Source organism: Agelaius tricolor, unplaced genomic scaffold, assembly GCF_023055355.1.
Source record: "Agelaius tricolor isolate 1412-34295 unplaced genomic scaffold, bAgeTri1.0.p SCAF_8, whole genome shotgun sequence".
Taxonomy (NCBI): Eukaryota; Metazoa; Chordata; class Aves; order Passeriformes; family Icteridae; genus Agelaius; species Agelaius tricolor.
In genome coordinates, this window is record NW_027269268.1 from 40,035,924 (window position 1) to 40,054,414 (window position 18,491).

General features: G+C 37.1%; 1 protein-coding gene across 1 annotated transcript in view; it reads right to left on the bottom strand.

Annotated features, from left to right (window-relative positions):
* Positions 1-16,404: 16,404 nt before the first annotated feature.
* The window catches only part of GRXCR1 (glutaredoxin and cysteine rich domain containing 1), a 38,814-nt gene continuing 36,727 nt past the window's right edge, over positions 16,405-18,491 (bottom strand). The window contains exon 5 of the mRNA XM_071432713.1: positions 16,405-16,584. Coding sequence (XP_071288814.1) covers positions 16,405-16,584 — 180 coding nt within the window. The remainder of the gene's footprint in view (positions 16,585-18,491) is intronic.

Here is an 18,491-nt window from a genome sequence, read left to right on the forward strand (position 1 = left end):
GACAATCATGCTGCAGGAACACAGCCAGCTCTGAAACATCTGTCTTTTCCCAAATTTTGCCAAAGCCAATTAAATTCCCTCATAACCAGCTGGTCCCAATGGGACCACACACTGACTCTGTCAATGCCTGCTGACCTTTTTGTGCTGGGGCAAGGCAGTTTTCATTTCCACCCCTCTCACACAACTTGCCCAGCAATATCAGCCCTGCCCACATGGAGTTCCTTCACTGAAGCGCCACTGCCCCCAGTGTAAGACCAAAGCTGTGCTCAAATTGTCCTCAGTCTTCCTTTGTGCTTTACTGTGTGATCCAGATAACTCACTGTGCACAGCCAAAACCACCTGGTTCTTCCTGTGTTGAGTTACAGTTGTTATATTGCTGTCAGTGTCCTCAAGAAAATGTTTGACAGGAAGCACTTCCCCAGTGCTCAGTGCCAGCAAGGCTTGATTTTAAAATCAGTCATTGGCACATGTGCCCTCCTACTCACAAAAACAAGGGCTGGACTGACTGACCAATCCCACCTAAACACCATTTTTCACTTCAAGTAATTTTCTGTGGCTTTTTTGTGGATTTCTGCTGGTTAAGGTCATTTGTCCTTTGACTGGCTGTCTTTTCAAAGGCATGTAAAAATCATTTGCAAAGGTGCTGCTGGTCATTTTATTTTCTAGCAGACAGCAAAATACTCAGTATAATGGCTCTGTTGTCTTTCTGCTCCCATGCATCAATCAATTAAGATCACACAGAGCAGAAAGTCTCATAGCATGGTAATATTCAATAAGGTCATAGTCTTACATTGATGAAGTTGTTAACAAAAATGCAAGTGAATTTAGTCTGGCAAGAGATGAAGCTGTTAAAGGCAAAATGTCCTCCAGTTCATCCCTTAGGATCAGCAGGTTTTCCACCCAACATATTTGCCTTACTCAGTGATGTTTCAGTGGGATTTACAGGAGCCCAGTTTGCCATACAGTACTTTTTGTCTTTGAAGGGCTGTGCCTGGTCAGTTTGGTGATGGAGGAGGGAAAAAAAGGAACATAAATAACAATGCTGATTTGAAATTAGGAACAGAAACAAGTTTTTTCCTCCATATAGGAGAGCCTAAAGTCATTGTATGCCCCAATCTGAGTAATTACTATTAAAACATTTATCTGATATGAATTTATCTTCATTGCCAAATGAACACTGCAGTAGCAGGATTTGTTTTTACAGGGGGAAAATAAAAATTATCATAAATATGTTATTACATACAAGCAAATTTTATTTTACCTTTTCATCTGTGGTTCATAATATCATAAGTGATCAATATTTCACATTTTCTCTGTTTACAATAATTATTTTTTATAGAGAGACAGTTCTACCTTGATAACTTCCTAGATAAACTCATCAACTTCTTTATAATTGACCACACCTTCCCAGAATACAGAAATACCCCATAAGGATAATGTTTTAGTTTGGTTCTGTTTTCAGAGCCAAGTCTGGAGGCAAAATAATCTGTGTCTTACCATGTCCTGATTGTCTTTTTTATTGGACTCTTAGAGACCAGAGAAAAATTATAAGCTCATATAAATATAACATTATTTGTAAATATTCTAGTTATTTATTGCATTTTCTCCAGTAAATATATTTAACATCAATTTTAAGGGATGATTCAGTGCCCTAAAGAGCATGCACTCTAAATATGAGAATGATGATGCATAGCAAAGCATTAAAGGGAAGGCTTAAAGAGGCCCATAGGGTTGCTCATGCTGTAAATTTTTTTGTTTATATCTATATTCATACTTATAAATGCTATATTAATAGTGTATATTTTATATATATATATATGTATTTATCTATAATTAACATACTTATATATGCATATATTTACAGTTGTCCAAATACTATAGATTCACTCTTACATTTTCAAATCTGTTTACATCACCCAAATAATCATGAGCATTTAAAAATTTATTTTAGTGCATTTTTGCTAGCCTAAATGCAGTAATATTTTTATGGGTCAGAAGAGAAAACACCACAACAATTTAGTTGTTTGTTTCTCTGGTTTGGAAAAGCTTGACTCACTGAAGAAAACTATTTCTTTGAAGCAATCTCTTTTAAGCTATGGCTTAAAAACACTAGAGCAAAAGAAGTAGCTCCCTTTTGAGTTTGTTCATTATTTATCCCTTTAATCTCAGCCAAGGGTGCTGCCTCTCTTTCTGTCTAACTGCTTGTGAATGAAGGTCCTCAGCTACTGCTGATGCTCACCAGATTTTTCCTTGTCCAGTGGTAATGTTGTTTGGATTATCTCAGTGTAATGTATTTCTTGTGAAAAAGAGCAGCCCTTTTCCACAGGCAGCTAATTATTCTTGGGACAACATAAAACCACTGTTCCAGAGCTGGAGGCTTTGTCCTCCACTTTTAACCTTATGGTGTCCTGAAGCCTTTTGGGGACAACATATTCTCTGTCTTATTCAAACAGAAATTGTTTCTCTTATATTATTGCTGTGCCTTTTTTCTTATGATTAATTTTCGAGCAAAGTGACACAAGCTTTCTGAGTAACAGAATAGGGAAGCAGGGAATTGTGCTGCCAGCAGAGAAAGCAGCAGGCAAGTAAACAGATCTTTCCCTCTTACATCATGGTACACAGATTTAGCCCTCAAGAAGCAAGAGCAGCTTTGGGAAAAGCAATGACAATTTTGCCATCACAATAAAAGGGAGTTTGAAGATAAGCTTACAGAGCTGAATTGCCTGGGACAGGAACAACTGGGACTGCAGAAAACACTCTTAAGCAACCAGCAAGTTCAGCCAGTTTCCTGCAGATTTTTTGATTTTGTGCATTTTTTTATTGTCAGAAAAGGCAAAAATATGACAAAAGTGTACTGTAACACTGTGTAAGAACATGTCCATGGTATCACTAGATGTCTCAGTGTGACCACAAATTTTGCCCAGCGTGTGAACAATATAGTCATTAAGAAGCTTTCTAACCATTTTAAATTGCTTCTGGTATCTGTAAAACTCCTGACAATAAAATGCTTTCAGGAAAGAAGTTCACTGATAATATACAACATTTCCCACATGGACATCTACCTACTCTGCTGGGTTCTCATTTACAGCAATATTAGGAAGAACATTTTCCTCTGCTGTCCTCCAGGTGCTGTTTTCATCAAACTTGTGGTAACACTGCTTTCTTGTAAATTGTTGGCAATATTTCTTCTAATCCCTGTGGTTCACTGCCAGCACTACAAGCTATGTATTTCTTACTTCCAGAAATGGCTGTCCTGATGTGAAAGTTCCTAGCACAAATCCTACAAAGGAGTTTTTGACTCTATCTCCACCTACACGCAGCTTTGTGCTTTCCAAGTGAGGAAAATCAAACATCAGACACTCATAAGAAATGGTCCAGATTTAAAAGAGGCATTAATCTCCACCCTGCCAAAGACAGGTTCTTTCCTACCTTTTCTCCACCTTAATAATTGAGGACAGTGGTGAGAAAGCAAAAGGGAGCACTTCAGTTCTCTTACGTCCTCACTTTGGACCTTTCTGAAAGGTGCTCCAAGAAATCTTCAAGAGGTGCTCAAGCTAAAGGCACTCAACAGCTCTGCCAATAAGCCTGCATTTGCCAAAAGACTAAAGAAGTGAGAAAGGAAGGGCAACTTTGAGCTTTTAGAATTTATTAGATGGGGGGGGTTATTATTTTTCACTTTCTTGAAACCTCTAAATTTATGTGATATATTCCAAATAATCGTTCTAGTTCTGAAATGAAATCTCATCTTTTCAATTTGGTTATACTCTCCTTTTTACCGTGAACAATCAAATTTATTGCCCTAATAGTAAATCCTGTCCATTTTTTTTTGGTTTTTCTTTTTTAGTTCAAGATGAGAAAAAGCGGACCTTGCTTGTAATACTACTTATTTCACTATATTGGATTTAGCAATGGACAAGTTACTCATTTTCATTCCCTGATTCTTATTATGTTATCCCCGAAGATGGAAAACTAGCCAAATCCCCAAAAAAATATTTTATGAAACATTATTTTTGATTTCTAGGTCTGTAATAAATATGTGCAAGAGCTTACAAGGTACCTTAAAAATTGAGACCAGTGTTAGTTTTGTTTTGTTTTTTTTTTTGACAGTCAATATTTTATTTTCCTTACACAGACATCATGACTTGCTGACATAATGGCCCCAATGTGTGTCGTATTGCAGAGTCTACATAGTTCCCCTGTGTCATATTTCAGATTGATATACTGGGTATGCAATGGGCAAGGGCCTGCTGTAAATTCAGGTGCTATGGCCACATGAGACAAGAGGTGTGAAAGATTTAAGCAGAAAGTATTTTCTTCCAAGAAAATACACGCAAATATTAGGGAACAAGTGATGCTATGATTATTTGCATAGCTTTGGCATCTGAGATATGGTATTGGATCAGCTGGAACCCTCTCAAAGAGGATTTATTCTACTGCATCATTAAAATTCAGCCAGCTCATCCAGCTCGGGATCTCTTGTGATATATGATATGCACTTAAATCATGAGCTTAGAGCAGCTGAAATTAGAGAGAGCAACCCCCTAGATTAAGAGAGGTGGAACCAGCATCTACTTTTCATCAGGAACTTAAAATCCAAAGGAAATCATCATCACTACAAAACAGGAATGGTTTCACTGCTTGTTCAGTCCTGCTCATCATACTTCTCATTTGCAACAATCTCCATCTTGCTTATGTATAGTTATATCATGTAGCATGATTAGAGACATGCAGTGACAACTTTTGGCTAATCATTCTTCCTCAAAGATATCTCTACTTTCCCTAGAATTAAATAACACTGCTGCCCCTTTGGTTGTAATGCCAATTACTTTAGGATTGCTTTATAAGTCTTTCAACATTTTGTGAATTGTTGTGCTGTGCCAGAATATCTGTTGCATTTAATCCAGGAGATGTGATCTTTGCATGATTACTGTGTGCAGGCTGTCTTTTTCCAGCAATATTTTTCAGGATTCCATGACCTTTCCCCATGAAGTAAAAATAGACCAACAAATTACTACCTCCAGATCAAATAACTTTGAAGGCATCTAGGCAACATTTCTGCCCAGTCTCTCTTATCTACAGCTATTACTGTGTACAATCTTAAATCCTTTCTCTCCCTAAAGAACTCAGTGCTGCTGAAAATCTATTCTAAAACTGCATGTCCAAGTTCAGTTGCTGTACATCTCCTACAGTAATACAAAGTTTGCAGCAGAAGGTACAGTGCTAAAAAATCTAAACTTGCTAGAAACTCAATAAAAGGCTGCATGGCATAACTTAAAGAAACTACAGTATCATGTATCATATTTTTTTCCCATTAAAAGTTTCATAGTCTCACTGTCTCTTCCGGTTTGCCTAACAGACTATTACTAGTTTAGGGTACTCTACTCAGTCCTTTCCTCCCCAGAAACAAAAAAATTATGCATAAATTAAGTTATATTAAGGAGAAGGGACATGGCTTCTGGTGTAGCTATTATGAATTTCTTTGTACTGGATGGTGATTTGTTCCAATATCATAGGACAGAAAGACAAAACTAACCAAACAGCAACACCATAATTTCACAGCAGGAACATTCACAGTTAATATTAGAATGCAACTCAACTTAATTGGTTTTTTATTACAAGAAATGAGACCGCTGTGTCACCAAATATGTGACTTTTTAGTGCAGTTGCACGTCAAAGCTACTTAAATGCCATTTTGGAGAATGCTCTTAGTTTCAATGAGCATTTAACATGATCACTGACTCTCAACTGAGGCAGCAATTTCCATTTGTTATAAGTTTGTGATAAATTTAATCAGGTTAATTTTCCCTGTTATTAAAAAAATGAATTCATTCTAATGGGAAGAAAAAAAAAAAATAGTCCCATTTACACAAGGAGACTATGATGCCAGTAGTGCTTAGCACCAAAGGCACCTTTTCACTATTCAAACCATTAGGAATTTAACTGTTACGTGACTTTGATACAGGACACAAAAGTTTTGCTTCTTTAATTATCTTAGGTGGATTACTGACACTGTAGAAATTAGAAACAAATCAAGGTTACCTAAAGGAAACTGGTCAAGAAGTCAACGCCAAAGCCAACTTCCACCGTGTACTTCAAAGGGACACTTCTAGAGTAGCAAGATTGACTTGGATTGTCTCATAGCTGCCTTCCAGAACAAAACCCAACAAATTAGGCAAGATCTCATCATTTCATATAATTCCCAATCCAAGGAGTAATGAGTCTGAAAGCTATCCTTCCCCAGCATGGATCAGAATGGCACTTCTTTGTATTTTCTCTCAAAAAGGGAAAATCCAGGTCTCTGTGAAAAACTAAAGGTTGTTTGGCTTAAAAGTAAGAAAATTAGTGAAGAATATCCATAATAGAAAGAAAACCCAAGAAGCTAGCAGACACAGTAAAATGTTACAGAGAGCCTTCCAGAACTTCAGAGAGGAAGGTGTGAGGTCAGTGTAAGATACAGTTAGGTTGTGCCATTGAGAACATAGTGGGAGAGAAAGCATTCAATTTGTTATTGAAATGAGATACATAAAGGCAAGAGAAAAGAAAGGTTGTGAAGAATCTTATGCAGTGACTGAAAGCCTGGAAAACTACCAGATAAATGTATGGAAAATATTTGTAATGACATGATTTTTATTACTATTAAATGACTAACATGAACTTATGCATTTGTGAGGGGAATTTTATTTGTGGTTATTTTAAAGACATATGAAAGAAAAATCTGAATACACAGCTTATGTTTGTTCAGGGCAAGCTTTTTTTTTTTTCATTTTACTTAACAGGCTAAGTTTCAGAAATTAGGAGCAGAGCGTGTATAATGTCTTTCATCTGTAAGGACTGGCATGTAAGAATTTCTAGGTGGAATGTTATTGGAGAGCACTAGAGGTACATGGCTGACCATGGGACCTTGTGAGAAAGATTGTCCTACAGTGTCCATGAATGCATGTGCTCCAGGATAAATCACTCTGACTGTTCTTGCAGCATATTAAGTACTACTAGACATCTTTTACTTAGTAAGTATAAACACTGCTACTGATTAAATATATATTTTGTATAGATAAAAATGCTCCTCTGCACATTTCTTTCTGAAATGAAGTGGTTACTGAGAAAAGAGAACTGGAAATATACAAGCTCTGATTCTAAACAGAATACTTCAGACTGCATTTCATTTTCTTTTTATTTTCAGGTGTGAAGGTGTTTCTAATTTGAAGCTCTTTTATGAGCTGTAGGTCTATACACATTTACTAGCAGGAATTGCTAAGCTTAAAATAGATGGTATAAAGTAAAGTGCTAAAAGAAGGTACTTCAAAACTGTAACAGAAAATCAGGGTAATCATGTTTGGATTGGGTAACATGACAGGTAGTTGAGTTTATTTTCTGAAACACAGAAACCTCACCTAAGGTCTATCATGTGTTCCTAGTTATGGCACAGATTTTGTCCAATTCACAGAGGGACATGAGGAGAGGTGCCAATATGTGCTACAGCATCCAAAATTCACTCACAGCGGGCTGCACAAGGCATGGCTGCATGTAGGGCATGACACAATACCCAAAATCTCTGCTGAAGTGCTGCAGTTCTCCCCAAGTCTCACACAGGACTAAAAGTGCTAATGAGAATGTGAACTAGTCTGCTCCAGTAGAGTCTGGAGAACACATAAGGATTGTGCCAGGAACAGGTTCTTCTACTTCTGAGAATTTTGCAATAAAAATGAGAAGGGCATGTGGCATTGTGAGAGTAGCAAAACAAATTCCTGAGTACAATGACTCAAATATTCAAGTTATTTTCTTCAGAAACAAAGGAATAAAAATGGGGCTTTACTTTTATAAGTTTTGGTTTTAACTATGTGAGGGCTTAGTCCATAGCTGATGTCACTTGTGGTAAATATAATGGTTTCAGTTATTCATAATCTTCCTTCAAATGTAAGCAAACATTATGAGCAGATTACACATATAACAGGTTCTAGGACAAAAATGCAGGAGAGTAGGAAGTTAAAATGTAGTTAGTTAATAATTCTTTATTTGGTTGATTTCATTTAATAGCAAAAGGCATAAACTGTTTCATCCCTGAAGGGTGGTAGATATTTTCTTTCAACTAGATAAAGTATCCAGCTAATGTATGTGTCATCATTAAGTTCCTTCTCTTGCAATCAAGGTGAGAACTGTCCTTCATGGATAAGATGCATTTTCTAGTATTTGGTCAATAGAAAAAGCACAGAAAAACTCCCATATTTCTGTGTGAAATGGCAAAATATTGGCAGTCAGTTTCAATTGCAACTTACAGGAGAAAAAAAATTCTCAGAAGTGCAATGCTCAAAATTGAAAAATTTTCCAAAAAACTGTGACAGCCATTCATTATTATGAAAGGTAAATTTTTGCTCCTGTAGACATAGTCTGATCCTTTTGCACTATCACAAAAAAAACCACTCAGAATATAATGGCTGAAGATATTAATAGTTATTTCATGTCATAGAACCAAATACTGATAAAGATAAAATATTACCATACTTCCTACTAGCGTGCCACGGTGGACATCTATCCCTAATAAACAATGATGACATGGAGAACCTGCTACTTCATGTTAAGAACAAATTTGTGACAAAAGGATAATTTTTTAATGTACTTTGCAACATAAATTTATTTTATACACACTTAGATTTTTAAAGTTATAACAGATTTATATCTATGTTTAAGACTTAATTATTTCAAAGTATCTTATCAATAGAGGAAGGAAATAAGAAAAGTTAGAGACAGGTTCTCAGTTATAAAGCTTTTGGAAAAACTTTATAGTTAAGAAAGATAAATACTTCAAAGAAAATTTTTTTTAAGTGTAGAAGACTTAGTGTATTTCAGTTTCTGCCTGATAGCATCTACATTAATCTGGGCATCAATAAAAATTGTTTTTATCTGGAGATTTAGATTCTGTGCCTCTGAGGTAAGCTAGGATATTAAAACAGGTATGTTAAATCTGATTTATTATTCAGAATTGTTGTGCTGGTCTTCTCTGCTTATTGAATACTTTCAGATTCACAGCCAAATAATCCTTTATCAGTTTGTAATTATTACTTTCATTGTCAATATGAAATGGCACATTAGGAAAAAAATGCTTCGGAGATCTAGTATAACTTGAAAAATACAAATCTCAGGTTAAGCTGATGCTGTCTGCTTTGGCTTTATGCTGTTCCTCTGTAGGTGTATTGGATGAGGACAGCTGGTTACAGTCAGTTAATAGCCCCCCTGAGGTGGCACTCAGGAGATCTGAAGGACAAAGGCGACACCAGCCAAGGATTTAGGAGAGAAGGGTGGGAAAAATGACCTCTATTAAGCAGGACAGATAAACAGTTTGAGGGAGAGGGGATGCAGCAAGTGACCTGGGATCAAATTCTAAAACCAAATTATGGCATAGCAAGGTGTTGTGGGCCATAATTCACAGTACAGCAAAGACAGAAGATAGAAAACGTCCAAGAGCGGACAAGAGGATTTGTGAGTAGGCCCTGAGGCTATAAATCATACTGTAAGCAGATATACCAAGTTGTCTGAAGGTAAGCATAAAGTGTGGCATGACAAATTTGGCATTATTGAACATTAGATGCACTGCAAGAAGTATAAGCTGCAATAGGAAAGACTTATTGCCATCACAGACCTGATAAAGGAGTGGAAAAAAAATGTGGAAAAATATTCCAGGGTTTTCAAACCATATTGCTCATGAAGTATGTCTTACAAGATGAGATTTGGTGGCTATTAAGAAAGGAGATGGTTTAATTGTTAACTTTTCTTTGGTACAGGATGTGCCCATTTAGTTAAGAACACGAGAAGAGACTGGAAAATTTAGGATCATTATGTTCCAAACTAGTAAAAGAACATGGGATGAGGGAAAAGGCAGCACAGCACCACCTGTCTCAGAGCACTGTGTGCACTGTTGGGGATATCACAAGAGTACATCAAGTAGCCCCACTGGGAAACTCTGCATCCCACAGAAAACACATTAATGCATCTCTCTAAAATACTGAGGAAGAGGGTTACAGACTAAACTTTCTGATAGGTTTGTCTGCTCATCTTGCTTTGGTTATTCAGGCATATTCTGATTGAGAGCCTAAGTGATGGAGAGAATAATAACAATAATACTATTTTACTCTTGTTTAAAAATATGGTCCTGATGCTTGATAATGTTCTAGTAAATTTTACTCGGTGATTATGTTGGAAAGGAAAACTTACCAGCATCAGCTATCACCATCAAGCTGTAATGAGAGGCAGCATGATTTTCTTATAATGTTAAAAGCAATGATTGCAGTATCACAAATATAAGAGTAACAATGATGACTGTTTATTACCTTGGTGCTTATACTTCAAAAAACAAGTTTTTACCACATGCCTTAATTTTGAGGCTGAAGTATTGATCTGAAGTTCACTCTGGCTGGCTGGGTCCCTGAGGCAGTATAAAGCATTCATTGCCTCTGCAGCTCTATTGATGCACAAGGATTAAATATCTCATCCCACAGGTTTGGAGGATTTCTGCTGGATTACAGCATTCCTGTCCTACTGTGTCCTAGTCCCAAATGCAATATGAGGAAAGCTATTTTGCAAATGAAGTTGGAGGGCAAGAGAGTGTCTGGATATTCTTCAAAGTCTCAGATATTGGCTCAAATCAGGGGCAGAGTTCCAAAATAATAGTATAATATTGGTACTGGGAGTTAGCTCAGAGAGGATTCACATTTAGATAAGGTTTTGTGTATTTGTCATCCTCACTCATTTATAATTTACCTGACTTGAAATCAAAGAGAATTCTGTCCATATCTGACAGACAAAAAAGCACCCACTAGATTAAATATTTATAAAGTAAAATAGCCACTTCTAAGTGGTAAGTTGATGAGTGTTCACATTTATATGGTGATGCTTGATGAATTTTTATTGATCAGTATTTGCCTACTTGGAATAGATCACAATCATGAAAATAGCAACTTGTAGTCAACTCACTGGTCATATAACTGTTGCTTGTTTTGTGTTGTCACAACAGGCTTTTTCTCCAGCTCAAAATATAAATGTCAGCTGCCAAAGGACATAACCCTGCAGCATATTTCTTTCAGGCCAGTAAAATAAAATTATTTTTCTTGAAATCAACTTCTGATTATTGGGACAGAGAGGAGTCTTTTAAATAAACCTTTGTTTGCAACAATTTATTTTTCCATCAGTAGCAAAAGTATGAGACCTCAGAGAGAAAAGAGCAGTATGTGTCTTATTGTAGTGTGGTTTTTCTTGAATGGAAAACTTATTCGTTTTCATAAACCTTTTAACTCATTTCAAACCAATTTTTCAAAGTAGAGCTGATAAACTAGAAGAAGCTTAAACTGCAAGTGCTTTTTCACAGTCATTTTCTTCTAAGACAATTATTTCCTGATTCACTATCCCTAAGCAAATTAATGCTAGAAGAAGGAAATTGGATTAAACAAAGATTTCGTTCTAATAATTTTTACTTTTCAAGTTATTGTTGGATTACAATGTCCTTTACTATCATCTCTAAATTATTTAAAGTAAGCTAAGCAATCTTAATTCTCCTTACTAAATTATTTAGGGCATAAATATTTCCCATTGAATACTTTGGTGGTCAAATAATATATCTCAAGCTAAGAGAATAAAATTCATTTTAATGCAATTATACAATTGCAATAGCTTGGAACAATACCTGAAGTGTCTTCCATTAGGTATTCACTCATGAAAATTGTGGCACTCATGTCAGTAAGAGTCATTCCTTATTTTCATTTATAGAACTCCAAAATTCTTAAGGAATTCTTGTTACTTTTTTCACAGGACACTAAAGTCAAAAGCAGAAACCTTCCTTACAATGCATGTTTACTGACAGGTGAATTAATTTGTCTTATTTCAAAACCTATCAGATCTTTTTCATTCATTATTATGTATTCACAGGTATAGGAGAAATAAACCACAGAGTGAGTGAACACCTTGGAGGGCTTCAAGACACCATATTCTTACTTTTAAAGAGGAATTTATACTATACAGAATAAATTAATACAGTGCAGCATTAATTACATGATTCTATATTTCATAGCACTTCACTTGTAAAGGGAAGATAGGCTAGACCCAGCTGACCACGAATTTAAATCAGTAGGACCCAGGAATTTAAATCAGTAGGACTTGGTTCTCATTGATTTGACAGGACCATGTCTGAGGTCAGAAAACTTCAGAATTAAGTGTGGAGGTCAGTAAGATCTATGCCTGATGTAGTTTTTAGCTTTAAATAAAAGGCTAAGCATGTTTTTGCAGCTCTGCCTGCAGAAACTCCCACCATTACAAATTTATATAAAATATTTTATTACAGTAGGCTGTTCACACATAAGACAGTCTGTCTGATTTATGGATTTTTAGAAAGAATATACCATGGAAACAAAGTTTAAATAGAAAGCAACTCCCAGATGCACTATCTCATATTGAAAATGCCCAGATTTTTCCCCCACAAAATTAATGTCCATTGGTATATTAAAAGAGCAAACTACTCCCCAACAGAAAAAACAAAACCCAAGTATGTTTATTTAAGAGTACAATATTAAATAAAATTCACAGTCCCTACTCCTTTAGTGCAAGTGAGAAGAAAATGGCTCTGAAATAACCCATTACAAAGAAAAAACAGGAGGAGGATGAACACCCTGCTTTATGTGGTCCTCACTATTTAGAGTAGGAAAATTTCTTACCCTCTGCTCTGTCACAATATATGTCACAGTCAAGACAGCCACAATGCACAGAGTCTCACCATACAATGTCAGAAAGCTCCAACTCAGACAGAGCAACACCACACCACAGCAGAAGGCTTCAAGTATCTGTCCTTCTTCAGCCCAACCTTTTATCCCCCTCATTATTCACACATTGCCCTGCATGCCCTCTGTCCCTTTGGTGGCTGGTCAGTAACCTCAGCACTCCATGGCTCATTGCTGTCAATGCTGCTCACCTGCTCCTCACAGCTGTACCCACTGGGGATGAGGCTCAGCCACAGCCCCACTCCCAAGTACCACAAACTGTGTGCCTACACTGCTCCTGTGACAGCAAATTTCTCTAGGGAGTTAAAAACCAGTCTTATGCTCAGATATGTAGTCCACTGGAAAGAGTGCTGCAAGCTGAAGACTCCAAACCATTCTCTTTCTTGAGCTCATGAAGACTTCTGCAAAGAAACAGCCCAAGGATTATCTTGCTCTCTGATAACAGCTCTCATATAGGCCAATATGCTGAGCTGTCAGGCAGAGAACATTTACTTGGATCCATACTTCAGCCTTGCCATGAGGGCTAGAAACAAGACAAGCAGAGCTTGATGCGTTTAGAAATAGAAAATTTCCTATACAAAGATGCAGTTGGATGAGTCCTATTTGTTAGAGCAGAGGAGATGTTTGCTAACTCCTTGGAAGTAAAGATGTACTACTGGTGTAAATCAGAACAGACCTGCATACCTCATTTTTTTATTTCAGACTGACTTAAAAGCTATATTGCTAGCTGCCTGATGCATCTGCTATACTAGAAACCATCATATCTCTCAACTGGCTCCTGGGCTTGCCTTTGTAATGCTGTCATTCTGCCATTCTTAGTGTTTCTAGGATGACTGGGGAGAGCTGAGAAGCCAGACCCAAAACCCTAGCAGAGATTGTAAACAATACAGTAAAATATCTACTTTAAAAAAAAAAGTTTTGTTTTTCACGCAGGCTGTTACAAGAAAAATACAGCTGGAGAGAAAAAGCTAGGAATTCAGTTGATGAGAGAGAAGAGAAAAAATCATTTTCTAGTACACTGACAAACATTCAGTGCCTGAAGAATACTATGTTTGTTAGCATTAGGTGTCCTGTGTCTCCCATAAAGATCCTTGGGGGGGAAAAAAGATTCTGCAAAACTTGAGTTTTTGCTTTCATAATTTTTCCTTCTAAAAAGAAAACTAAGGGGGTTTTGCCTTATCTTTGCTCACTGGCATTAGGTGCCTCTGAAGGATTAGAGCCTTGGCTAGGAGTGTCCCTCTAGATTTCTTTTACAGGCCCTGGAGATGAATCAGGAAAGAAGTGGGATTTAGTAGAATTTAGTTTCATTCTGAAGGGAAGTAATTTCTGATTGCCTGAATGTCAAGAAAATCAGCTTCAAACCCTTCTTCCAGGTCAATGAAGAAATTTTGTTTTCAGTGAAACCGAAAATGTTTAACATACTTTGTCAAGGCATAGCAATTTGGTCATATGTGGGTGAATGGTGATATGAACCATCTCATCAGGCAATAGGTCCTCTCAGGGGTGAAGGCTGTGGGATTACAGTACCACAAATGCACTGGCATTTTCTTCACTAGTAATTTCCCTCAAGGATGGATTTGAGTATGCCATCTTGAGTTTGATATTCACTACTGAGAGTGTTCTCACTCTCTAGATCCATAGCAAGTTAAAAACTAAAAAAGTTTGTTTTCATGCATCAGAAATGATGACTTTCTAATCATCAGTATTCTGCTTTTTGCTGCCTTTCATTCTGTATCATACCTGTCTGGACTGCAATATTAGCCAGAAATAGAAGGCGCACAACTATTAAATAAAAGAAAGGTAATGTATTTTCTTTCTTCTCTTCCTACCCATGCTGTAAAAAAGTAAGCACATCTGCAATTCAGAATTTTATAGCTGGGATGCTGCTAAGAATTATGGATGGCCTTTGTATAAAATTTAATCTCTCTCATGTTATGCTGAAGACCCAGATGCTCCCTCTGAGCCTTAAGGTAGAATGTGTAGGAGCAGTAGGATCGTACCAGCACTTTCAAGCCTGCACATTCAACATGCAATAGAATATGTATAAGTCCCTTAGATTCAAATGTTGAAAGAGATAAGTAAGCTCAAGTTTTCCAACTCTTCAGCACCAACTACCACCTCTAGACACAGCAAGTGGAAGAGAGGTGGAGGAAAGATGGATGTCTAATGATTCAGTAAGGAAAATAAGGTATCAGAAAAACAAAGGTTTTCAGAGTGTTTTGTTTTTGCAAACCATGTTCTGTGCAGCTGTGGCTGTCCTGGTTTATACCACAGCTGTGCTGTGCCCAAAATACTGGAAGAATACCTGAGCTTTTCATCACAGGGAAATTAAGGATGGTTATATGGGAAAGAGGGAAGGGAAATGGGGTACCCAACCAGAGTAAACAACATCTAGTAAAGCAAACTGCATCTACCTAAACCCCAGTCAGCACAACTTTACAAAGAATGAGGAAAGACACATAAATTACATAGCTCAACACTTGCTAATGCAGCTTGGGCAGGGTGAAATGACTACCAGGAAAGCCTTTTCTAGCCAACACCAATCTCAGCAAGGGGGTTTCCACTACCTTCCTACTCCTTGTGCCAGTACAGACTGGCAGCAGTAACATGAGGCAGATGTGCAATGTCAGAATGAGCAGTTGGTGAATGCTGCTAGTTACCCTGTTAAAAAGTATTCTGTGGAAGTGCATGAATGGTAATGCACTTCCAAACTGGAATGTATTCAGTGTGGAGAGCCCACAGTCCATTGAGACTAATAGCTGTTTAATTCTCTTGTGCTTGTGTTGGGGCAACCCACTAAAATTGGCAAAGCTATTTACAGTACTGGAGTTGTCTGGCCATAGACCTGGGCCTTCCTGGGGAACAGATGCCCTGAAACAATCATGTCAGGCTAGTCATTGAACCTCAACAATTACTAAGCTAAAAAAACTGAAATCTCATCCTCTATTACTTTATATGCAATTTATAAAGCTGTCAGGTGTTCTCACTGAATCATGATAAGATCTACTGTGACATACAGAATCATAAAGCTCTGAGATACTACCATGGTTATGAACATCTACCTTATTAAATGTTTATGTAACTTTGTCCAACAACAATAATTTTGTAACAAAGAGAAAGCAGTACTAAAAGAGAAAGTTGATTCATGGGACTTTCAAGAAATGTTTCTATTCTTCTGTTGCCACATAGAATTCAGGACTGAATTCAGCCCTAATGAATTTTCAGGGAAGTGCTGTGTGGAACAGTCTTGGGCAAGTCCACATTACAAAATCTTTATTCTCACTGAATTTGAAAACAGCACTGCTCAATGATCTGAAGTTTGAGCTTCATTTTGCTGTAATTTTGAGGGCATTACTCAAAACCACATATGACTGCTGATGATCCCATATAGAAGAAGAAAGAATTTGTATATGTGATCAGTTTTCCAGATTACAAGTCTCTCTATAAGGAAACTAGAAAGATGTATTTTAGAGTTCACGATATGGTCGACAATCAAAGATTAAAAAGCTCAAACGCTCAAAACAGAAGTATACAACAAATGGATTTTTATTGACTGTTTTGGATAAATGGAATAATTAAAAAAAAAAAAATTGTATTACAAACTGGTGCAGTACCATAAAATTTGTTACATGTGGAGGTGCCATTTTTAGCCTGCACAGCTCCTGCAGCGCTGGAGCCCGTTCTCGTTGCAGGCAGTGCACTTGAGGGCTTTGAAGGAGTCCGTAAAGCAGTTCCGGAGCACGGACATCTTGCTCCCATGGCACGCTGAGCACGGCAGGAAACCAAAGCCCCCGCAAGAGAGGCACTCCTGAGGAAGCTGCACTCTCTGCTCAAAGAATGAAAGAAAGACAAACATGGTTACCTCATCAACCACCATAAGGTCTAGGACAAAGAGGACTCCAGGCCAGCTGAAAACACACATCCTGGTTCCCATTTTGGGCAAGACCCACCCCCACATCCCATGGCACCACCATGGAAGAGCAGTAAGTCTGCCTTTTCCTTTGGCCAGATCCACATGCAATGTCAGAGAGGCTCACTGCAGGTTCATTGGTCACTTAATACCTCCCTAGCCTGCATTCACACTTGCCAAAACAGCAAGCTAAAGGATAGCTTGAATGCATTACTTGGATGTTGTTTAGGTCTAGATTAAATCTAGGAAGTATTGAGATGATTGAATCCAAACTCCAGGCAGTTTATGCTGATGTTATGTTTTCTGTGCTGTACATTAAGATATATATTATGACTTTCAGCATTTGCATGCTCATGCTGAACATATTATACCTACTACAGTTAAAGCTGATGATATCAAAAAGCCATTCATAGCTTCTGACAAGTGGTACTCAAGGAAATAAGTGGTCTTCTCAAATTTATGGGTGTAGAATGCTGAAGCTTTAAGAGTAAAGAAGAAAGATCATCAATGTCCAACAGTTATACCCGGAGAAAATTGCTTCAAGGAAGGCTTGAGGCCACTCCATTGTCCCAATTCCCAATAATTTACTCTATTTTCTTATTGGATTAAAGACAGCGGTACATAGAAGAAGAGATTTCAAAGACACTTTTAACTTTCACTTACTGAAAATTTGGCTAGTTTATTTAACAATTTCCTTAAAGTTCAAATCAGAGAAAGGAAAGGTATGCCACTTTGGGTACTTACCACCACCTGCTTTAGCATTGCACTGCTGAGTAAGGACTTTGCAGGTTTGTTCACAAATATAGAACAAAAATCCATACAATTCCTGCTACTGTCAGTCTGAGAAATTATGTATCACTACAAATTAGTGACAAATTATTACCAGAGTACAGTAAAATACCCACAAAAATGTAGTACCTGGAGCACCAACAAGAAAAATGAAAATATTTCTGCAAATCCATTAATAACAGCATTCACCTATTGAAAACAGATGAACATGCAAACAAGGCATTTTTTTCTTTTTGTTCTGTAGCTCATAAACTTGCTGTTCTTCACAAGGCAAACAGCTCCTATTACTATCAGCTCTTCCCTTCCAGGGACAACAATTGGAAATATTTAATGTAAAATTAACATTCTTTTTATCTCAGGTGTGCTCCCATCTTTTGTAATTTTTGGTGATTGTTTACTTTATTGAACATTATTGCAAATAATCTCAAAATCTTAAGAGAATAATATTTTTAATCTTTACATTCATTATTGCTTGTTGGGCTTGGAAATATACAGATACCTTTGGATGTAGTTAAGAGAGCTAACAAAGGTTACAAAAACAAAGCAAAATTGCTTTAGCTCGTTTTCTGGAGCAATGGCCATTTCCTCCTTGAACAGATGGCAATTTTTGGAATCACTTTTGGCATCTCCAGCAATGAAGAAAACAGGCTGCCCCTTACAATTGTAGTAAACCCATTTTTGAGGAAAAAATTAAATGAGAGGGAAAAAAACCCAAACCAACCAAACACACCCAAAAAAACCACCAGAAGGCAGTGAAGCAGTGATTGTATTAAGTGAGAAGTTATCAGTTTTCTGTAGTCTGACATTGTTTGTCCTATATATGTACTTTTATGACCCAAGATTAGGACACATATTTAGCTTGAGAATAACGTTTTAGGGCCTCCACCCCTGAACAGGGTGTAAAAAAGAGTAAAACAAAAAAAGCATTTGGGTTCATCAGTTTATTGTAGAAGAGAAGGAAACAGTAAAAAAGAAAACCTACTTGATTACAAATAGTAAATGTATATTCCCTATATTTATTTGCAGAAATACAA